This window comes from Phaenicophaeus curvirostris, chromosome 6 (assembly GCF_032191515.1).
Source record: "Phaenicophaeus curvirostris isolate KB17595 chromosome 6, BPBGC_Pcur_1.0, whole genome shotgun sequence".
Classification (NCBI taxonomy): domain Eukaryota; kingdom Metazoa; phylum Chordata; class Aves; order Cuculiformes; family Cuculidae; genus Phaenicophaeus; species Phaenicophaeus curvirostris.
Genome location: NC_091397.1, coordinates 21,678,426 through 21,702,026, shown reverse-complemented (window position 1 = coordinate 21,702,026; position 23,601 = coordinate 21,678,426). Strand labels below are relative to the sequence as shown.

At 37.1% G+C, this 23,601-nt stretch overlaps 1 protein-coding gene across 1 annotated transcript in view; it reads left to right on the top strand.

Moving 5' to 3' along the window:
- Nucleotides 1-815: 815 nt before the first annotated feature.
- Nucleotides 816-23,601, top strand: part of LOC138721933 (macrophage mannose receptor 1-like) — a 34,237-nt gene continuing 11,451 nt past the window's right edge. The window contains exons 1-22 of the mRNA XM_069859539.1: nucleotides 816-894; nucleotides 2,043-2,216; nucleotides 3,729-3,890; nucleotides 4,838-4,951; nucleotides 5,858-6,004; nucleotides 6,893-7,075; nucleotides 7,652-7,806; nucleotides 9,127-9,240; nucleotides 10,423-10,538; nucleotides 11,381-11,529; nucleotides 12,409-12,608; nucleotides 13,923-14,050; nucleotides 15,150-15,237; nucleotides 15,813-15,957; nucleotides 18,306-18,341; nucleotides 18,443-18,606; nucleotides 19,080-19,147; nucleotides 19,963-20,063; nucleotides 20,404-20,543; nucleotides 21,748-21,862; nucleotides 22,470-22,651; nucleotides 23,267-23,369. Coding sequence (XP_069715640.1) covers nucleotides 834-894; nucleotides 2,043-2,216; nucleotides 3,729-3,890; nucleotides 4,838-4,951; nucleotides 5,858-6,004; nucleotides 6,893-7,075; nucleotides 7,652-7,806; nucleotides 9,127-9,240; nucleotides 10,423-10,538; nucleotides 11,381-11,529; nucleotides 12,409-12,608; nucleotides 13,923-14,050; nucleotides 15,150-15,237; nucleotides 15,813-15,957; nucleotides 18,306-18,341; nucleotides 18,443-18,606; nucleotides 19,080-19,147; nucleotides 19,963-20,063; nucleotides 20,404-20,543; nucleotides 21,748-21,862; nucleotides 22,470-22,651; nucleotides 23,267-23,369 — 2,845 coding nt within the window. The 5' untranslated portion in view covers nucleotides 816-833. The remainder of the gene's footprint in view (nucleotides 895-2,042; nucleotides 2,217-3,728; nucleotides 3,891-4,837; nucleotides 4,952-5,857; nucleotides 6,005-6,892; nucleotides 7,076-7,651; nucleotides 7,807-9,126; nucleotides 9,241-10,422; nucleotides 10,539-11,380; nucleotides 11,530-12,408; nucleotides 12,609-13,922; nucleotides 14,051-15,149; nucleotides 15,238-15,812; nucleotides 15,958-18,305; nucleotides 18,342-18,442; nucleotides 18,607-19,079; nucleotides 19,148-19,962; nucleotides 20,064-20,403; nucleotides 20,544-21,747; nucleotides 21,863-22,469; nucleotides 22,652-23,266; nucleotides 23,370-23,601) is intronic.

Below are 23,601 nucleotides of genomic sequence, written 5' to 3'. Positions count from 1 at the left end.
AGCTTTTGAGGCCATCTAGTCCAACACAGCTTTCCAATTTAGCTTACATCTGGCTTTGTCCTTGAACACCCACATTAGGAATATCTCAGATACATGAAAACATCCTTTTGCTTGACAAAAGTAAACCAGGTAAAATTTTCTGTTACACGGGACCTTACCAGTAGTCCATAACATTGAACATCACCACTTCTTTCAGATCTTTGACAAGTAGTTTTAAACAACACAGTCATGAACTGTGATCAAAGCAAGCAGTGTAACAGTGTCAAAGAAAAGCAATTTTAGCCCTCATAATGAAGAATAATTCATAATGCACTGAGTACTGCAGAACCTGGAAAACTTGCTCTCCTCCTTCTAGATGTGTAGAGCTGTGCTTGACTAGCAGTGTACTGAACCATTGAGGTTTTGTGTCGCTTTCTTTCTGAAATGTGAGGGCTAAAGCAGAGACTGAATTTTTAATTGATGACATTTCACTGCAGGTTTCTTGTCATCAGTTCTCAAGTAGCTTTTTCAGAGGTCTGTCCTGTGTAGTACCCCCCAAACTGACACATATATATATACTAGCAAGGTCCAGGAAAAGGAAAAGTGTCACCACTTCTAGTTGCAAGGATGGAGATTTTAGTTATGGAAGCGATTCTCTCTTCAAAGAGAACAATGTTTACAATGTGCACTCGAGTTATTTCAAAATACCATGTGACAGGGTAGTTCCTTATTTAGTATACAGAGCGTTATCCATCAACTGCTTGACACGGAGAAGGACCTGTTACAATCCTCATTCAGAAGGATTTTATACAATGAAATCTAACTTCTGGTAGAGGAATGAAAAGAAAGTTACAATGAGTTTCTTCATGTTCTTATTTTTTCTCTCCCTCATGCATGGTTCACTGCAGTCACCTGGTAAGTTTTCTAATGGTTTTGAGGTAACCTAGATAGGAAAATATTTGTCCTTAGGCAGCTTTAGAGTTTTATTAGATAGACTGATTATTTTGAATTCGTTATTAGATTTGATGCATGATCTAAAGAGTATGTTGGGTATTATTCTGGTAGTTCTTGTTTCATAGAATAAAAGAGATGTAGGGATTTTTGAGGAAATGGAAGTAATAAGAGCAGGATCTTTAAACTAGAATTTCTTTCTGTGGAAGTATAAAATCAGATTGCACTGTTAGGGAAGGCAATATGTGATGAGGAAGCATGGAGTTTTTTCCATTAGCCCTCACCAACACACAGTGATCAGTCAAAGGGTTTTAGAGCCTTGTTTTCACGACAGCTGTGCAAGTTTCTCTTTCTGCTCCAAGATATGAGGTATAAGAAGGAGGAATTGACTCCTCCCCTACGGGCTGACCAAATTAGAATGATAGATTTAGTCTGAAGAGGTGTATCACTCATTGAGTAGAACTACAGAGTGAAATGGTAAAGCAGTAATGTATGTAGAACTGAGGGGATGAACATGTTTAGATGAGTTTGAGATTGTATGTCAGAAATTTCAGGATAAAAGAATGTTTTTGTTAATACTGTGATAGTTTAAAAAGATGAAACATTATGAACCTTAGAGAATCTAAGTTGAGGGTGAATCTGCAAGACCCCAAGTACAGGAGTGTGCAACTGAAGCCTAATTTTTTTTACTGAGTAAATATGTTTGTAACAATGTAATCTGTAGTCTCTCTGCTCAGCTATCCTTTTTCTTTAAACAATTAATGAAAAGATGGAGTGATAAAGCAAACCTACTGAGCCGTACAGAATACAATAATACAGATTTACTTATGCTTTTCTGTCTTCAGGAACCACAACTTATCATCACAAAATTTTACTTTCCTACAAGTTATATATATCAAACTCTAAACATAGTACTTAAAACTCAAATTTCATTAAAACAACATTTTGTTTAAAATCTCTAGCTACAGAGGGGGGGAAAATAATAAAAAAATAATTTAAAAAAGAGGGTCTCTCAATTTACATAGATGTACCAATAGAGAGCTCCATAACTAGGGAGTCAAGTTTATGATTTATGATTTTCATATGTTCTCTTAACCTTTTCTTCCTCCTAGATACCTTTACATTAAAAGGAAATGCCAATGGACAACCGTGTGTATTCCCTTTCAAATATGAAGGCAAACTGTACACTGAGTGCACAGATGCTGGTAGGTCAGATGGCTGGCTCTGGTGTGCTACAACTGCAGATTTTGATGCTGATAAACTGTATGGATTTTGCCCACTAATAAGTAAGTCCTGCATTTTATTTATTAAATTGTCATGAAACATTCCTGAGAAAACTATCTATTGAGCTACTAGGTTCTTTATCAGTTGTCAGCTGCACATTCATGACAAACCTTGTCAGAGTAGCCCAAATGAAAAGCATCTAATTGAACATTAGTTCTGGCAGCCAAGTGCTCCCTCTATAGCTAGTGGAGAGAAAGAGGAGACTGCAGGGTTTGATTCAGTCCAGCCAGGTTCTAACTCAAATGCTGGAGGTGGCCATTTCTCTTAGTGAACCTTAGTAGTGAGGAGGCTCTTTGATGTCTCATTTTAAGTGACTTCAGTGCATGGCATGACCAGCATGAATTTAGACCAATAACTTCCTTTCAAAAAAATCCCATTGCTTTTTATTCCTCAGGCATGCCTTTAACATAATTTCCTCTCTTGTTCTTGTCTCCTATTGCCAGACCACACAAAGATGCTGCAGCTAAAATTGTCCTCCTCTCCCATTTCTGACTTATCTTCCGCATTGAACTTATGTTTGGATCCCTTCACCTCAGGACACAAACTTTCAGTTTTCTCACCATTTGCTTTCCCAATACCACAAGTTTCACAAGGTTCTGTGAGTTGTTCTGCAAACAAAGACTGCAGCTGGTCTGCACGTTGGTGGGACAAAGACTGTTTTTTATAGCTTCTCAGGCTGACAGTGGCCAGGTTCTCCTATTTTTTGAAAAGCTCCTTCTCTTGATGGTGGGCTCAAAGGGTGTTCTACCCTGCAGGGATGAAAACTCTCCAGTGTCATAGCTCACCAGTTTCTACTTCTCACTTCACCATGGAATGCCTTTTTCACTTAACAGACACATCTGGTTTACATGTTGTGTAAAATAAAATGTAAAAGCAAATATTGAATACCCATTAACTCCCTTCCAAAATCTTAGAAATTCAAAATAATGTTTTTAATATAAAAAAGGACACTTTTTCTTATTTTTTGAAAAAATTGATGGGTTCAGTTCTGGGTTGATGGGTTCAGTTCCTGGGTTCGGTTCTGGGCTCCTCACCACAAGAAGGATGTTGAGGCTCTAGAGGGAGTCCAGAGAAGAGCAATGAAGCTGGTGAAGGGGCTGGAGAACAGGCCTTATGAGGAACGGCTGAGACAGCTGGGGTTGTTTAGCCTGGAGAAGAGGAGGCTGAGGGGAGACCTCATTGCTCTCTACAACTACCTGAAAGGAGGTTGTGGAGAGGAGGGTGCTGGCCTCTTCTCCCAAGTGACAGGGGACAGGACAAGAGGGAATGGCCTCAAGCTCCACCAGGGGAGGTTTAGGCTGGACATTAGGAAAAATTTTTTCACAGAAAGGATCATTGGTCCCTGGCAGAGGCTGCCCAGGGAGGTGGTTGAGTCCCCTTCCCTGGAGGTGTTCAAGGCATGGGTGGACGAGGTGCTGAGGGGCATGGTTTAGTGATTGATAGGAATGGTTGGACTCGATGATCCGGTGGGTCTCTTCCAACCTGGTTATTCTATGATTCTATGATTCTTCCAGATGACACAGAAAGATTTTGGACAGAAGATGTTTCAACTGGCATTCACTATCAGATAAACTCAGAATCAGCTCTAACATGGCACCAAGCAAGGAAAAGCTGTCAACAGCAAAATGCAGAACTACTAAGCATCACAGAAATTCATGAGCAAGCATATATAGGAGGTAAAGTGATAAACCTTAAAATGTGCTTCACTGGAGCTTTAGATGATGAAATTGGCTGCCTTGTTTTCTGTCTCAGTAAAGATGACTGGGTGTCAGGGGTGATTCAGCAGCCACCAGAAGGAAGATGGCCCGAAATCCCCTTCTACTTGGTGATGTTTTTTTACAAAGGGGTGGTCCCAAACCTCTGGAGGAGGGAGGCAATGGTGAGGGCGGGTGGGGGGGGTTGGGGAGTGCTCCAAGTGGGAGCTACCACATCTTCTACAGCCTGTCACTGTAGGGTTTCCTCCACTTGCCTTCATGCCGATGCACTCATTCCTGAGCAGGGTGATGGTCTGTTTCTTGACCTTATCTGTTTCCTCTGTGTTTCAAAGATTACTAATCTTTCTAGGAGAAAATATGACAATGGCTAGATTGTTCCTAATATGGATATATTTGCATACAGAAACTCCAAATAACTCCAGTGGATTTCAGATACAAGTTTCATGATGTCAGCTTGGTTATAAATGGTATGAAAGAGGCTTTGAAAGCACTCACATCATAGAAAAAAATCTGGAAGCAACTGACTGGCACACTTTCTTTGACTTTTTGATGTGTTTACTCCATGAAGTCTCTTGCAAAAACATTGTAGCACAACTCCCTAATGAAATACGGTATTTTTTACCTCTCTCATGTCATAGTGAAACAAAGTGAGAGAAGTACACTTTTTTTTAGGTAGTGAAATAAGATGTTCATTTGCCCTTTTAACTGCCAACTTCTGTGCTAAATCAATATATTTTCATTTACATATTTTACTTCTTTAATCCATGCACCTCAGTAATGTGAAAGTACTGCTCTGGGGCTGGTTTAAACTAAAGAATATTCATTGCTTACTTTTGACTTTGTTTCTTTTAGATGAACTTGCTAATAATGAGAATAGGGAGATAAAACTTACTTTTTTTCTATTTTAGAGCTAACTAAAAAATTCAGTTTTCCATTCTGGACTGGATTGAACACTTTGAATTTCAACAGTGGATGGCAATGGGCTGGGGGAAGTCCTTTCAGATATTTGAACTGGGCTCCAGGTAAGAACTGTTTCTAATATGTAATCTTTGAATGGATTCTGATAAGACATCAAGTAATAAAAACTGCCATGGCTACGTTTATTTCAGGAAAGCCCATTCTGATTTTCAATAGCTTAAGGTCTAGATCTTTATTTTAAGAAGTACACTTCCAAATCACAAAGTTCACTGTGGGTATTGGCTATAGCAAGTCCTTTTATTTTCTTATGTAAGCAAAGATCTTGTTTGTGAAAGGAGAGTATCATTTGGAGTGATATACAACCTCACAGAAAGGAGATAATATTTTTCTGTTGCATGACACTGAAGCATATAAATATAAGTCAAATCTTCCAAAAGTGGCAAAATATTTAGAAAATAGTGGCACTATGTTGTCTGGAGAAATTCTAAATATTATTGAGTGGGTTACAGAGCCAGCTCATAATTTCTCAGTATTTTACACAAAATTGCACTGGGCCATCTCAAGGAAGGGAGATAGGGGTGGGTTTGTGGTGCTCTGCACATGTGGGGTCTTCTTCTATTTCCTTGTTGGCTTTTTGGTCCCATGTTTTCTTCGTGCAACAAGTGTTTCAAGCCATCTTCATTGTTTAAAAATGAATATTTTTAATGTTTGGAAGTTTCTGGCGCAGAATAGCGGTGTAGCTTCAGCTGTTCTGTCTGTGAGCACCAGGATACCAGGGAAAGAACCAGGAATTTCCCAGTACTGTCCTCACACAAAGTCAATGAAGAGTCATTACTTCACTCTCAAAGCATGCACTGAAAGCAGCATCCTATAAGCTACAATATCAGTTATCCTATAGGGGATGTCTTTTTCAAGAAGAGCATTGAAGAAATCAGAGGAAGTTAATGTTTCTACTGATAATATGATGGTTTTATTAATATTTTCATTTATTTTTGCTATCTTATTTGAAGGAAATCCTTTCCTGCTCCCTGGGAAAATCTGTGGAGTGATGAATCCCCAAAAGGATGCTAAATGGGAAAACCAAGCATGTAACCAGAGACTTGGCTACATTTGTAAAAAGGGAAATTACAGTTTGAAGTCTGACATTATACCCAAGGGTAGGTTAGTCACATAAAAAGAAAGATTTTTAAAGAAAAATCTAGAAAGAGCAACCTGTAAATATCTACAAAAGGTATGCAACAGTCTTTTTCAACCAAAACATCAGAAACCTTTGAAAACCACAGCAGTACAGGCACATACAGACTTAAATATTGCTTTTTTCCTCCCACTGTGTATTAACCATTCATAGGAGAATATTATTATTTTGTTCCTTCACTCTATCTTTCCTTCTCGCAAGGCAGATAAAAGCTGCTCTGTCATGGTAACCAGTGTCAGCAATCAAATTTACATAAATACAGTAGGATTTTTAAAAAGAAATGCAGGACTCTATTTTTAAAGCAAGCTTAACATGTGCTTTTAAAGATAGGTAGGAATCTAAGTAATAAAATCCCCACTGAGTTAATTAAAAGAGAAAACTATCAACTTTGTATCAATATGTACTGTTTACTGACCTGCAGTTACCACAGAATTACTTCACACTTTTCCATATCTGAAAATTGTGTATTTGCAACAAGACATTGAACAGGAGGCAGAGCCTAATGTTGGCCACTGCATGTAGCACAGTAGACAAAAAGCGCTGATTGAACAACTCCAGGGGGCAAACAGGGGAGAGGCTGATGTCTGCTTTGGTCTCTCACTCCTTCCAGAGTATTATTTCACATTGCATCTCTGACACAATGTGGGTATTTTTCAGTGGTTCGCTGTTATTTTTCCATTTGCATATTTAGCATACTGTGCCTTGGTAATACTTGTTTTTCATTTGAATGCATTTGCATCTCTAACTACAGCTTTATATTTATTTATATAATCCCAATTCCTCAAGAAACCTCATTCTAGTTTTCTCTATTCTTAGAAAGTTGCTCTGAAAAATTGTGTTTTAATTTTAGAGGAAATGAGACCTGTTAAGTGCACAAATGGTTGGTGGCCATATGCAGGCCACTGCTACAGCATTCAACGAGAACCCAAGGTATGGAAAGATGCTCTGACTTCGTGTAAGAAGCAAGATGGAGATTTGGCAAGTGTCCACAACATTGCTGAACACAGCTTTCTAGTGTCACAGCTTGGTTACAGTGAGTGTATATGTAGACCTGCATTTTGTTTGTCCCATCTGTTACATAAAAACCGAGCTTCCTATTCAATATTACTGCTTTTTTTCCTGAAATGTCACAAGTGAAAGACTAAAACTAACTTGTGGTATTCTTTTATGTTGTTTCTGTTGCATAAGTACAGGTTTATTTCTATTTAACAAGAAATAATCTCCAGTCTAAAATATTACAAAGGCAGGAAAAGAAAAAATGGAGACCCAAAGGTCTCTAAGACTGCACTTTTGCCACTTTAGTTCTCTATTCAATGTCACAGGTACTCGGAAAATTTGTAAAAATCTTCTGCCAGCCATGAAGATCCTTGTGTTTATTAAACTTAGTACTTCTGGATGGAATCTGAGGCCTTTTCAGTACAGACTGAGACATCTCTCACTGCAGATTTGAGAAACCAATTTTGAGAAACCAATACATTTGTTAAAGCGCAGAGACCACCTCTCATGTACCATATCCTGCCTTTATCATTCCCTGTTTGCTCTAGATGTGAAAATGTTCTCTGTATTGCACAGTGGACTGTAGCCAAACCTATGTCTTTTCCTGCTTCAGAGACAACAGAAGAACTATGGCTGGGTCTGAATGATCTGAAGACTCACTTCTATTTTGAGTGGAGTGACAGGACTCCTGTGACATTTACCAAATGGCAGCACAGGCATCCCACCTACAAAAATGGTCTGGAGGACTGTGTTGTTATGAAGGGACAGGTATAACCATGTAGTCTTTTTACAGTAATGCAAACAAATAACTACATCAGTCTGAAATGACTTGCCAGTATATACATATTCAGGAGTCAGTTTTATATTAACTTGAAATAGTTTTCCCCAAAAATTTGGCATCAACCAGAAAAGATGTTCAGAGGACAGGAGAGATTAGAAATAGAGATGTAGCCTTTTCCCAGTTTACCTTGTGAAATTTCTTATCCAGTGAAAAGTCTGACCCGGAAATTTGACATTAGATTCATTTCAATGCCGCAACAATGAAAAAAAGTTATAGCTTTGGGAGAGGAAAGGGAATGAACTAGTAAACACACAGCGTGGTTATCATAGGTGCTATTTGCACCTAGACCATTCGATTAGTTTTCTAGTCAAACAGACCACTATGCCCTTCTGTGTCACTTCAATAAGACATGGCATTGAAGCATGGAGGCCTGGCACTAGGGCATGTTACTTCAGCTGTGATGCAAAGAGAGCACTTATACCTGCCAAGTACCTTAAATCCTATAATATTTTTGACTGTTTGACTCATAAATTTTATTTTCTTACAGCACATGGTTGTTTGGGTTTATAGACACATTTGTGTGCATGCACATGCACACACGTGCACACACAAAATGTGTCACAGATCACAGATTTTAAAAGAAAGAAATTGAAAATGCTGTTATGAAAGTAATGCAGGTTTTGAAAGAACAGTTATATCATTGAACAATATTGATGTCTGCCAGTATTAGGCATCAATAGAATTAAACCAGACTAGGGCAGGGGGAAGATCCTATTTAAATTTTATTTTTATACATAATTCCTTTTTAAAAATAAAATAGTAATTTTCTCAGTATCCTTTATTGCAATTTCCTTGATCTTTTTTATCAGAAGTGCTGCGAAATGATGCTGCTGGATTTATGGTAAAACACTCAGATGTGTATTATTTCACTTTCATTGATCTTACCAGAAATGAAGTGGAATAATACTGCTTTAAGTGCAGATACATTATACATTAACCCAGATGATATGTCCTTATAAACCATCTCATAAAACAGATAATTATGATACCAGATAATAATGAGACTTCAAGATGTCATTTATTTCATTCTTTTATTTCAAAATACAGTAGCATTGAATGGATCTTAAACCAATCCTGACAGGTGTGTCTATTTAAAAAAATGTAATAAAAAGCCTCCAGCAACACTCCTATAGCCTTCCTAAGGACATATTTCAGTGGGCCTTGTTATGAAGAAAGAGGAAAACACTAGTTTTCTTATGTTTGCAATGACACTTTTTTACATCCATTACTTCTCCTTGTAATTGTAGGATGGATACTGGGGAACTGAAGTTTGTGATAAGCAACATGGTTATATCTGTAAAAAGAACCCTTCATCACAAACCTCTGAAAAAGAGACAATTGAGGACCCAGGCTGCCAGAAAGTAAATATTCTCTCATAAATTAATTACGTTGGGAATTAATTTACTGTTTCTTGCTTACTTTAGAGCCTTTGCATCTTCTAGAAAATCTGTTCTTGAGGAAACTAAGTCTTTGGCTACTATCATTTTACTACAATATGTGCATTTTTCATTTTTGCTCTGAAAATACTCAAGAAAGTCAAAATTCATTTATGTGAGAATGAACGCTGCCTTACCCTCCATTTCCAGATGAGCCACCCTGTGACAAAATTACATATCTTTTAAATCATCATCTCACCTCTGTTCTGTTTATGCTTGTAGATCCACAATCCATGTAAAACTGCCAAAAGCCACTTTCTCTTCTCTCACATCTGTTGTCTGTTTAAAGTCTTTATAAAGTTCCTACTACATAATGACAAAAGAAAGAATATAATTTCAAAACAGAAAAAATATCAGATTTTCTGTACCATATTCCTACAAATACTGCTTAGTTGGCCTTTGAGTGATATCAGCAGGTTCTTTTTTTTCCAAACTAGTAAGTTATCCAGAACTGACCTTTTCATATATACACTATATCAATCAGGATAGACCTCTCTAAGAGTAGGAAGAAGCAGGGGTGTTTTACTGATATTCCTCCTTTCTACCCTCCCCACAAAGAGGCACTCATTGGATTCCTCTTGGCTCAGAAAGTCTCCTTGTCCAATGCACTTAGGGATGGTAGGCTAGCTTTGGGAAGCTGTGCTTGTATGTAAATTCATTTCCATATTGCAATGTCTTTGTATTTCATTACATGAGATCCTGCAGTTCTGGAAGGCTGAAGTTGCACCTCGCCCCCGCCCCGAATGAATCACAGGCTCTTCAATGGTGCATCTTGCATAATCCCAGACTTACAGAGTCCTAGAAAGCAATAGCAAATAGTACAGTCCCAATTTTCTTTGAAATTTTGGGTACATGTAAAAGAGATTAAAACTAAGATCTTAATGTCTTACTTCAAATAAAAAATGCCTCTGTAGGGGCAAACAGCAACAACAAGAAAAAAAAAATCCCAGCTTTTGTTTATTAACAGATCAGCCCAGTAGCATGTTTTTTTTTTTAAACTTAGCTTCAATGGATGCAACATCAACTATTTATATACAAAAGAGCACAGCTAATTTCTAGATTGAACTCTCTTTCAACTTCACTTTAAAAACCTTGTATTTATCACAGGGTTGGAAAAGATACGGTTTTCACTGCTACTTGGTAGGATCTGCACTTTTAACATTCTCAGAAGCAAATAAGACATGTGAATGGAGCAAAGCTTATCTAGCTACCGTGGAAAGCAGGTAGGAAAATATGTCTTTTTATTCTTCAAAATCAGTGTATTGCCTGGAGAAACTCACCAAACCTGCTAATTTTTTAACTTTTCAAAGTGTTATATCAGGACTTTTGAAAAATGTGCCAAATAAAATTATCCATGCAAGAAAAAAGACTTGATATTTTAGGGTTTTCTACTTAACCTTTCACAACATTTTAAATTTTAGGGGATTCTTGGTTTATATTTCCATTCTTATTTAAAAGAGCCTCTATGTTATTTTTATTTGAGGTTTAGGGTTTTTTTTCCTTTGTTTGCTAGTTTTGCTGTTGGAAAGTGGTTACTACAGTTTTGATCTATTTACTGATGGGAATTATCTCATTATGATAGGAAAGCTTTGACAAAAAAAAAATTCCTACCTTCTAAGCAAAATTCTGAACTAATGTAGGAAATCATCCCCAAGACCTGCTCCAACACACAGAGAATCTCCAACCTACCCATATGCTGGTCATGCTTCGCAGGCTTCATGACCTGTGAGGTACATTACTGCCTTCAGTGGCGATGGGTAGCAAAGCTGACAGTGTTTTGGTCCTGATTTGGTGGTGTGTTTGAAGTACCTCAAAATCTTGGAAAGATTTTGTGATTTGTGAAAATTCTCAGAACTGAGTGGAAAGGAGAGAAGATGCCTTCAGATGAGAGGAGGAAGTCCCTCAACAATTCGTTTTGACCACACTTTAAATCCTTTTGTCTGAATTTCATTGAGGAGTTGTTGCCTTGAAGTCATGCTAGCATGACAGTCATACCTCTGTTTGTACCACCTAGTTTAATATTGCAAGGTAACATACTGTGTTTGTACACTGATTTCCACTTCAGAAATGAGCAAGCCTTTCTGATTAGTCTGACGGGGCTGAGGTCAGAAAAATATTTCTGGATCGGTCTTTCCAACACAGAAGAACAAGAGAGTTTCAGGTGGACCAGTGGTGAAAAACCTCTCTTCACACACTGGAACACTGCAATGCCAGGTAAGCTTTGCACAGGCTCATCCCTTGTGGCTGGAATGTATCTGGAATTCATGCATGTTTCTGCTTTGCATCCCCTGGTATGGGAAATTTCAGTAGGCAATTCCTTCTGTGCTTGTAGATGTAGGTGGGCAACACCATCAGACCTTGTGTTTGACACTAGTGTAACAAGCACCATCACAGCTGAATGTCAGGTGTTGTGTAAGTCAATCTCCTGTGAAGTTGTTCAGAAATATTTTTTTTTTAATGAACTAGGCTGAAGGCAATCCTGTGCGGGAATTAACAAGGTCTATGATCTAATTTTTTTCCAATTTTTAACACCAGTTTACAACAACTGATCAGATTGAGATGAATTTTTATGGATAGAGTATTTTCACTCACAAGGTGGGTCATGTGAGAAATGAGCAGCATATGTCCAGCTGGTTTGCATTTCAATAAAACAGATTAGCATCTACATGAGAAACCTTGCCTTCACACTAGCTAGTTACATCATAAAACAAAATTATTGTACTTGATAACAACCTACTGAAAATTAATTACCTGGATACTGAGAACCAAAAAGTACTTGTCAGACCATCTCTAGATATGTCAATAAAATCAAATGCCACTTGCCTTGTGATTTCCCTGGGGGGGCAAGATAAGGAAAATTTATATTCTAAAGCTGCAAATCTCCATTTTTGCAAAGGTGTGTCTGGGTAATGCATTGGCCTATATCTGGTCTCTGACAGGAGTGATTAAAAATAATTTCATATCCAGGATTGTTTTTCATCTCCACAATCTACATCTTCCATTTCATAATTTTTATGAACAGAAGCAAAGGTCTCATTTCTTAGAGAGCAATTAAGACTTTAATTTTAATAATTTATTTTCCTTATGACAAAGGAAAAGAGCAAGGCTGTGTTGCCATGACAACTGGAATTGCAGCTGGATTATGGGATGTTGTTAGCTGTGAGAAGACAGCAAATTATCTTTGCAAACAGCAGGCAGTGGGAGCAACGCCTCCTGCTCCTCCAGTATGGGTCCCCACAGCCACCTGTGCTGAAGGCTGGGATGAAGCCTCCCAGGCAGACTCGTGCTTCAAAGTAAGTGTGTCTCTACCTTTACTGTAAGCGTGAGCACAGGGCAGCCCAGGTTTCAATTCCTTGGTGACCACAATATTTTCATTCATTTTGGGAATGACCTTCTCAGTGGCATTCAAGTACAAAAAGAAACATACTACAAATCCATTAAACATAATGAAAATCAACCATGAAAGGCTTGAAACAATAAAAATAGAGTACTAGAAATATGCTTTCTCTTATTTAAATGCCAGGTGACAACGTCACCTAATTCTGTTAGTTACAGGAATTTGGGACTTCAGAAAAACACGTCCATCTCAATAACTAGTAGTGCCACTTATATAAGAAAATGTTTCTAAGAGAAAAGTTATGGAAACCTGTCTCTCTGCCAACTTCCTCTCACTCAGTGTGTGATACTTTTAATGAGACATTTAGATCCAGATTAAGTTTTACACTGTTGACGCTTCACCAAGTAAAGGGTTTGTAGAGTCTCTTGATTTAGCTAAAAATACCTCAAAAATTCTCCTTTTGGAAAAGGAAAAAGGGGAAGAAATAGCAAGACTAAGGAAACAAATATGCAACATTGGTCTTCCAAGTCTTCATATAAGTATCCTCACTTTCTCTCTTGAGACTCTCTGCTTGTTGGGACACCAGAGATGATCTTAGCCCTGTATTCATAAGGGTCTCAGCTCCTACTTCACACTTAATTATTGTTGCTAACATTATTGATTCTGCCAATTTTTCAAATTGTTGACCATCCTTTCCCCAAAATGTCAAGCATGCTATTGTTTATTTCAAGAATCTTAGTACTTCATAGCAGAATGTGTAGCTATTTCTACGCTTGTACAGCTATGAAAAAATCTCTACCTTGGCAAGGGTCAGTACCTTGAAAAACTGTTTTCTGCATCCATATTATCTTTTCTATTCCAACATATTGATTTTCCCTCCACCTTCTGTTTTTCGAAAATCTCATACTTTCTACTTTGAAATACCACAACTAAGCTATTACATATTTCTTTGAACCTTTCAGGGGCCAAAGTTCCAATTAAGTTTTGTTTTGTTTTTTTTTTCTTCTTTGTACACTGTGATATCTTATGTTATCCTCAGGTACCGGTGCTACTTTTGTCTTGTTTTAAAATAGAGGATGCTAGGAATTAAATACTTACACATTACATTATTAAGACTTACTATTACAGGTCTTGACAGATGTTTTGTTGTCTTACTCAGGAATAAAGGGATGGTAAAGTGGTGTTCATTCAAATTTACACAGGCAATTCTATACTTTTACATACCAAACGATGCACATTTAGTAATTTATTTTTACTCTTTTTTAAATAGTTTTTTGTGAGAGAGGGAAACCAAAAGAAGTCTTGGTTTGAGGCCGAAGAATTCTGTAGAGAAATAGGAGGAAATCTGGTCACAATCCATACAAGAGAAGATCAAATTTTAATATGGCAATTAGCATCGTGAGTACATGGATAATGATACTTTTTCATGTTCATTGTGTATTAAATACAAATTACTTCAAAATATATCTGGAGCTGGGCAAGTGAATGAATAAACACTATAAATTGTTAAATTAGAATGGAAAATTTTCCTTGGAAATTTCATCCAGAACATTACATTTTAAAAAATCCACAAGTATTCCAAAGTGGCTTCAACATTTTTGAAATATTTATTACAGTTTTTTATCAAAGCTGTTATCCAGATTTCATCACCTTCATACATGTTGTTCCTTCTCCTAAAAGGACATTAAAATTATCAGCTGTAACTGCATTTTTATTATCCGCTGTATTCTGCAATACCAAGACACATTAATGGAGCATCACATAAAGACAGTTAATGAAACATTTTTCACATCATTGTGAATGTAGTTTTAATTTTTTAAATAGACTTAAAACTGGCTTTTTGAAAAGTGCTTGTGATCTCACTCTTCTTTTTGTTAACTTTTAGTATGGTGAAAAGCTGAATAACTTTTTATCTGTCTGCTAAGTCTGTGGCATTTTAAGTCTATGAAGTCTTTGTGGAGGAGAATCTGTGTGGTATATAGTGAATGAAAGAAGACTTTATTTTATCTGGTTCATAGATATGACAAGATTAATAGTGTGAGCTACTAAATAAACTACATAGGAAAAGCCAATAAGGATATTAGAACAGTTGAGAAATAATTATTTTCACTAGTTAAATTGTATTATAACTACTTTTCTTTAGTTAAATTGCATTATAACTATTTATTTGTGGTTTAATTTTGCTAAAACCCTTTCCCATGAACTCCTGTTGCGGCCAAGATCTGTGTTGCAGCAACAAGGATGGGAGCCTAAGCTACCTCTCCGCCACGCCACTTGTCCCTTAACTTACATTTTAATGTGAAGAGTCTTGTCCCAACACAGAACACTATGAAATGCCTTGCCAAAGCGCAGGCAGTGAGCCTGGCTATGGACCAACACTGAAGGAATAGCTCCCAATTCAGGTGTGACCGAAAGCAGCATGTTTCCTTGCTTTCCAGCATTTATATCAAGGCCCCCTTGGCACATTCATGTATCTGTTTTGTATGTTTTATTTTAGGGATAAAGGACTGAACACTCAAGCTTTCTGGATTGGTTTGTTTCTCTTAAATCTAGATGAAGGATTTACCTGGGTTGATGGTTCCCCTGTAAGTATTTATTTGCTGGACATTAACAGACTTTCTGTCTTTTAGAATATATATATTTTCATCTTTTTATGCCTATTTTCCCGTATCTTTAAACCTTTGGCAGGTGTACCGCAACCCTTTATCCACCAGCTGGACAGATGAAGTGCTCAGTGACAGCACTGCCTTAACACACTAAAGGAAGTACAAAATTAGTTCTGTTACATCCTAATACCACATTATATACTATCCCTCACGGTCTGTGCTCTTAGGTCTTCACAGAATCCTAGGCTGCTCACTGCTGTATGTCAGTACAGTGAAGTCAGGATAAACAGGCCCCCCTCTGCCCATCCATTTTTCCTCCATCAGACACATGCTTTTCTATACCATGTAGTTTTTAAACCCTCTGTGGGGATCCATGGGGAAAGTGAGCTGATCATCATGATTTTCACAGCCCTCTCAGACCTGTTTGAACTTCTGTTGATCCCATAAGCAAGGTACTTGAGATGATGAGATCCTTAAATTGTGTTACAATGGCAATCTCAATTACCTCCACTCAACTTGACTCACATAGTAATTGAGATGTATTTCCAACATAGGTAATTTATGAGAACTGGGATGAAGATGAACCTAACAATCATGGAGAACTTGAACACTGTGTTATGTTTAATAGATCACCCCGTATGCGCTGGAATGACTTGCGCTGTGAACGTTTACTTAATTGGATTTGTGAAACAAAAAAAGGTATGATTACTTTGCCATTTAATGTGAGTTATAAGCCCACATTAAAAAACAAATTGCATGGACTTAAACAAATTGAAAACAGGAAATATACTGGGAATTGTTTATTTTAAAACCAGTTGCAGTGAAGGCAACACATAGAGCAAGAGGAATGAATCGAGATATTTCATCTGTACTTAGATACAGGCAACACATAGAGCAAGAGGAATGAATCGAGATATTTCATCTGTACTTAGATACAGGATGTTAAAGATGTCTGTACTACTTTGTCTCTGGCTTTATCTCTTTCAGCCATGGGTTGAATAAATTTGCAAGGCAAAGGCACTTATTCCTTTTCTTTTAATCTCCTTGCTATATCTCTACCTTCTTCAGGCTTACCCAGGAGAGCTAAAGATGCAGAACACTAGAGTTCTCTGTACAAGAGAGAAAAAGGCTTTGCTTCCTGTTGTGAAATGAATAATGGGAACCAAAGAGAGGGATCAGTTGCTATAGGAACCAATAACTCTAAAAAAGAGATCAGAAGTAGAGGCTGCTGTAGCCTTGAAGGACTCCTGCATCCACCAGCTTTGCCTGGGAAGCAGGGCCCTAATGCCAGGCCACTGACACGTGGTGCCAGGGCATGAAACAGACCAGGTGGATGTGCACTGAGTGCCTGCCAGGGGGAAATGGGATCTTTCTGGGCTGAGGACCCCAAGTGACAACCAGTAATGAAAGAATTTGTTTTGTTTACTCAGTCTTACTTTTACATCCTTGCTTCCTAATTGTAAACTGAGTACTTGTATGCATCTCCATGGAGCAGGAGATCGTTAAAAGCTTCTTAAAATGAAAAGAAAGTTGGATGCACACAGGGAATTAGTAGGAGGCACAACAGGGAGCAGAAGAGAGAAGCTGTTATATAAAAACACTGACTATGTCTAATATTTGATGACTCTGCCAACAAACCACTATACTTGAACAATAAATAAGGCACCATGCTAACACTGAAAAATTGCTTAATCAAAAAGAATCACTGTTCCCTTGTGGGTAGATGAGTCATACAAATGCGCCATCGAAACACTGACTTCCTTAGACCAGCTCAAAGCCACACATCCTGTGCAGCCCTTTCTGGTGCACTGAGCACACTACTTTGTACAGATGTGACTCTCCACTCTTGGTGAGATGAGTCAGGATGAGTTCAGAAACCATGACACAAAGACTCTGATCAATTTATCTTGATCCTATATGGCCTTTCAAAAGTGAAAACATTAAAGGAAATAGATCTTGTCATTGTGAACCTAGATTACATGAGGATCAGTGTAAGAGGAGAGATGCTCAGATGTTAATTCCAACATATTCACTTAAGACACATATTTACTGAAAGTACTTATTTTTTTTTCTTTAAAAAACAGGGATGTTACGGTAGGATCAAAAAATAAAATAAAAATGGGGTGAAGAGCATAAATTGATCATGAAGATATTTGAATAATTTTAGTTCTATTCTTCACTAAATATTTAAGAAAATATATTTCAAAGCTCTCAACTAAAGAATTTTAACTACTTTTTTCATTTGTTTGCCTATATCTCATCTAAACTATTCTTGCCATTTCTTTAATAATGTGTTCTTTTCCATCAAACCACTGAAGAAATGGAGAAAGCTAAGAACAGAATTTGTACGCCTTGTGAAGAACAAAATAACAGGCATCCAAAGGAAAGCTAGAGCTGTGCTCGAGAGGCTTACAGCTGGCTCTGGGAATAGCAACAGGTTAATTGCTTCTTCCTGGTCCATCCTGTAATCAGAAACTTTAGTATCTCCTGGCTCTCCAGGGCTCTTAAAATCAAACTTTCCTAGTAAATGTCAAACCATCAGGATGGAAGGAATGCATTCAGGTGCTGGTAACAATGTGTTGTATTAACCAAATAGCAGTATTAAGCTTTCAGGTCTTGTGAATAGTTTACTATAATACCATGTAGGTAAGCTTGAGAACATAACATATTAGCTGGATTGTGGTTTTTGTCTCTAGTCCCATGAACGTATTTTAAAAAAATTAATAACAGCATGCTAAGAATAAATACTAAATAGATTTTATTAAGTAAGTAATGATGTAAGTTTGATCTGCAGTGTTTACTGCACATCCTGGATTTTCTAATACAGTGCTTCAGGAGATATGTAGATATGCTTTAAAGATACATATTTTTCATTAGATAAATGTTTCCAAATTATACTTTTTTTTTCTAAAACCTTGAAAATACATTAGTAATCCTTAGTCCTTTTTTTCTCTTTATTATTCAAGGCATGTGTAACTACATAAAGCAGATGTGTCTGGATTGTTTTATATTTGGAATGTTCCTCATTGTGATCTTTTATATTACAGGTACACTGCTAAAACCTGAACCAAACTACAAATTTGGTAAGATTTTTTTCTTCTTTTAAAGAAAAATTTGCTGCATAGTTTTCAGACTTTATACGGACTGGCTATGAACATAATATATATGATTCTTTATCTGTCAGAATATCAGGCCACAAATGATGGATGGATTATATATGAAAATAAGCAGTACTATTTCAGCAAAGAACGTGTCCATATGGAAGAAGCACGGAGAATTTGTCAGAAGAGCTTTGCAGATCTGGCTGTCATTGAGAATGAAAGTGAAAGACAATTTCTATGGAAATACGTAAGCACTGAGCTTATCAATTATAACTGAATTCTAAAGCAGAGCAGTTAATAAAATTAAAGGAACAGCCTATCTCTTTAGGTAGGCTAAAATTCTGAGCTATTGTCCTATGTTACCTATATAACAATATATTTGTTCAGGACCTGTAAAGAAATTACTATTGCTTTTAGTATGTAGAGGAAAAAAGTATGCAAATATTGAAGGTGCAACATAGCATAGTGGAGGCCCAGCTGCCTATCTCTTTTAAGATACATAGTGTTCAACACATGATTATTGCTTTCCTATCCAATGAGTTCTTCATTGAACAGTTTCCCATACCCCTGTTGCGGGCTTGAAACTGAGGTCTAAACATATAATGTTCTTGCCTGATGCTCAAAAGGAAAAAAAATACAGGCATAGTTAATGGGCTTCCAGATTGTTGCTTGATATTGAGAAACTGTTTAGTGCTTAACTGTTAATTGCTTTTGTTTTAGATTTACACAAAACTCAGGATGGAATCATATTTTATTGGCTTAGTTGTCAGCTTTGATCAGAAATTCAGGTGAGTAAAGGAAAATTGATAATAGACAATAAATGAAGGCAATTTAATCTCACTCTACGGAAGCATTTTTGTGTACTTTCATTTCACAAGTTAATAACTGTTGTACAGCTGACCTCTGAAGAGTTTTCAGTCTCAGACCAGCAGTGTTAACCTCTATATTTAATCAGAGCAATGTGTTTCCTTTCAAATCTGTGAGAGAAAAAAACAGAAGTTCATGGCTAGGATTTATTTCACTGAATGACTAACACCCGAGCAATACTTCATAGGTAGCATGGAGAAGCAGCTAATTTTAGGATGTTATTCACCTGATCCATTTTTGACATCAACATTAGGATGAGATTAACACTGACTGGATCTCTAACGGCTACAGAGAAAGGCCACGAGATTTTGATAAAATGTGGTAAGCATGAGCAACATCTTGCCTAACAGCTTTTTGAAATGGCTGTTACAGAACCTGTTTTAGAAATCTGTTTTTATAAGACTTTTAGGTAGATACATTTCTCGCATGAAAAAGAAGTCCTGTACTGGTGATACCTTGGGGTTTGAGCCTCTCCAAACTGCAAAAAGCCTTCCCTTAGAGTATGACATTTTTTATCCAACCTCTAGCAAAATGGGATACTGAAGAGACTTGAATCTCATAATACTAAACTGATGAGAAGCAGTAGTAATGCTGTTGATATGTCCTCTCCAGCATATAAAGACCCTTTGCCCTCTGGTCACTGTGAAAGCCTTGCTTAATCCTTTAGCTAAACAGAGCTAATAACTGACTGCTGGAGATGCTTGTCTGGTAGCCACTGTCTCCTTTTTTCTTTCAGCTGGCTGGATAAGACGCCAGTGAACTATGTTGCCTGGGCTCCAAATGAACCTAATTTTGCAAATAATGATGAGAACTGTGTGGTAATGTCAAGAGATTTTGGTAAGTAAAATAGCATTATGAAATATTTGGTTTAATATTTAGCAGCAGAAGCTAAACTGTTTGCTACATACTTAAACTTGACGTCACTCCACATAAATAGGCAGTGGAACCATAGTGACAGTTTGTCAAAACAAGTATGCTGTGGTTTAGAACCACACCATAACGATTAGGTGATGATCATACCACCGGGAAGGGAAGAGTGTATTAGGGAAAACAACATACAAGGCAGCTGTTCCACCTGCATCCAGCGCATTTAATTTCTGCTTTATGAATACACTCTGGGGCTGACTGCTGTAATGCTGATACAGTGATTCTCTGCATTTTATTTATTTATTTACAGGCTTTTGGAATGATATAAGCTGTGCGGTGAAAAATGCCTTCATCTGTGAAAGGCACAACTCAACTTATGTAGGATTTGCTCCGACTGTACTTGCACCTCTGGGAGGATGTCCTGAAACCTGGCTTTTGTTTAACAATAAGGTGAAGTAAGAAATCTCAGCCATATTTAGCAGATTTGCTGTAGGCAGAGAAAACAGCTACCCCTTTTGTCTCTGTATATAACTTCTGTCACTTTATACACTAATTTATTAAGCGGTATTCTAATTAGCAGTGTAGTCAGTTTTCTTAATAGCAAGTCTGTATCTAACCTTAGAAAACAGGAATTTGAATGTTTTAAGCTATGACTTCTGTAAATACCCATATGCCTTTAGCTGTAGTTACTTTTTCCATTTCTAGAATGTTCTGTTTATTTCAGACACGCTTACTGCACTGAAATCCTGTTCCATTATCCTTGCCCACAAGTGTAAGCCTCTGTTTCTGAGTAACACTTAGATCAAAAAATGAAAGGCCATAGAGTTCACATGTAATTGGATGTCACAACTCATCTGAAGTTGAGTAATACAAACACCAATAGATGTCAAATCAAATGTAGAAAAGAAGCAGGCATTGGTTTTCTGCTATATTAAGCAAAAGCACACCTGGCCATGTGAAAAAAAAATAATAAAAAGAAACCCAACAAATGAAAACCACAAATCAATCCCACAGTGCAATCGACAGGAAAAGTTTTAATTCATTCAAAGGGCATAAAAAAGGAGAAGCACCGAATGCCAGTTAAAAAACCTGTCTTCTGTCCCTCAGAACACGCACAACCACAAAAGATTTTTTTACATGAGTATTCTGGAAAAATCCCCAAGGGATACTAATACAACATACAGAAAGCACTTCTTCTGAGCACTGTTTAACTCATACTGAGTTAAACACAAGCTCAGACTTTTGCACTAATTCTGTGGTACAGAATTGAAAGAACTTGACATGAGAGATACCTGCCCCAAATTACATTCCTAATCAGGAAATAGTTTTATGATCTCAAAGATTCTGCTTTCAGCAATCTGACCTGAAATTTCTACCCATGTGCCTTTGATATCTACTTAATTCCTCAAAAGCTATTGGAGGTTGTCTGCTCTTGCCCAGTGCCAACCTTGGACAGCCCCTGGATTTGTAAGTGCTTCACAGGTATCTCTGTATTCAGCTGGGTCTTCTTGCTGGTGGAAAGTATTCACATTTCAGAAGATCTGCTGCTATTTACATGCGAAGAATAGAATTGAACTAAACCAACAGTTAAACCCAATGTTTTTAATAGTCTTTGACACCTAGAATTTTATCTTATCCTTTACTCTCCCTGCAGTGCTACAGAATATTTGGATCCAGAGAGGAAGAGAGGCTGACTTGGCACTCTGCAAGAAGTGCTTGTATAAAATTAGGAGCAAATTTGGCCTCTATACACAATGACCAAGTGCAAGGTATGACATCTGAATGTTTTGGCAGTAAGCATGAAGTAAGTTTGCTTGATCAAGAGAGAGGAGTGGAATGAGATATTATGACACTTCCTGTCTCTTGACAAAAGCATAATGTGGAAAGAACACAATAATCTGTTCCCCGTGGCCTTGGAAGATAGGACAAATAGTAATAGTTCATAGTAATGAAATGCTCACAGTTATTCAAGTCAGAAGGTAAATAAACATCCATCAGGAATTGCACATGGGCAGTTGATGCTACCCTGAGGAAGACTGATTAATCCTTTGAAAGTCCCTTCTACCCCTAGCTACTATAATATCTCCAAGAAGTCTCTATCCTTTTTATCTAAAAAAAATCCTCCTTTTATAAAATGAAATCAAACTACTTCAGTTAAATTACCCGTTTTATTTTTCACAGTTAAATTACCCATCACAGAATTATTAACTCATTGTCTAACAATACTGCATCTGATACTTGCAATATTTTTAAAAGTTGATTGGTTGTTTTATTTGGAATTTGGTTTACACTGAACTTGCAGAAAGACAGTTCCTCAGCTAGTCTCTTTCTCTTCTCTGTCTCTCTTTTTTCTTCTTTCTTTTTTTTTTTAAACAGCCTTCTTCACCTTCCACCTAAAGGATGTTGCTGGTGAAACCTGGATTGGGTTGAATGATATTAACAATGAGGATAGATATCTTTGGACAGATGGAAGCCTTTTTGATTATTCAAAGTGGGCAAGACAATTCCCATTTCGAGATAAATATATAAGTGTTGACTGGAATTTTATTACAATACAGGTAAGCATAAAAATAAATGCATATCTTGGTTACGTACTCAATGTCAGTGTAACCAGCCTGACTTCTACCTCAACCAGGATCCTGTATTTCAGTGGCTTAAGGTAGAAGGCAAATGAATAGTATTTCAGAGATGCAGTTATTGAAGCTGTATCCAGAGATTAGTAGGTCTGTTTAGAGCCTATACTTATTGTCATTCCTTTGTATAAGTCTAGAACTATAGAAGTGCTGTATTATAATTAACATTAGAATTAATTAGAATTGCTAGAAGTTTTTTTACTTTCTTTTCTTGTTTCTATTTGCACAGCTTGAATCCAAATGAAAGTTCAACTAATTCAGTCCAGGTTACCATAAACTGCATACTAAAATTAGCTTTGGTGCACTCCAAGAAATATTAATCAACTGACAGAAGTTCTTGCAGTAATCTGCCATAGAAAGTGCATTTGTTTAAGATATGTAGTACAATAAGTTTATTTTCCAAAGAACAATAAATGAAAAGAAAAGAAAAAAAGTTACAGAAGAAAGCTATTAACTTTGTCTCCCTAAACCTGTTTCTATTATTTTGCCAAACATTTTGCACTTCATATGCTACAATTTCCTTTTTTAATTTTTCCCTAGACTGACTGTATTGCAATGACAGAAAGATCTGTAAAAGAAGCAGGGTACTGGAAAAACACTGACTGCCAGCATAACAAAAGCTATATTTGTCAGATGGACAGCAGTAAGTTTTACTTTTTATGATCTTTGTGGGAAGACTTTTACAGAACAGTCCATCTATATGAATCTTCTGTTATAAGTGCCTTGCTGTGCCAGAGGCAGCCAGGGTGAGGGAAGCAGGACTACTTTCACAGTTCATGAATTCCGGACAAAAACCCTTCTCTGGGATAAGTATTATAAAAAAAAGATTTGTCCAGCATACCAGCACACCCATCACTCACAGAGGCTGACTTCAC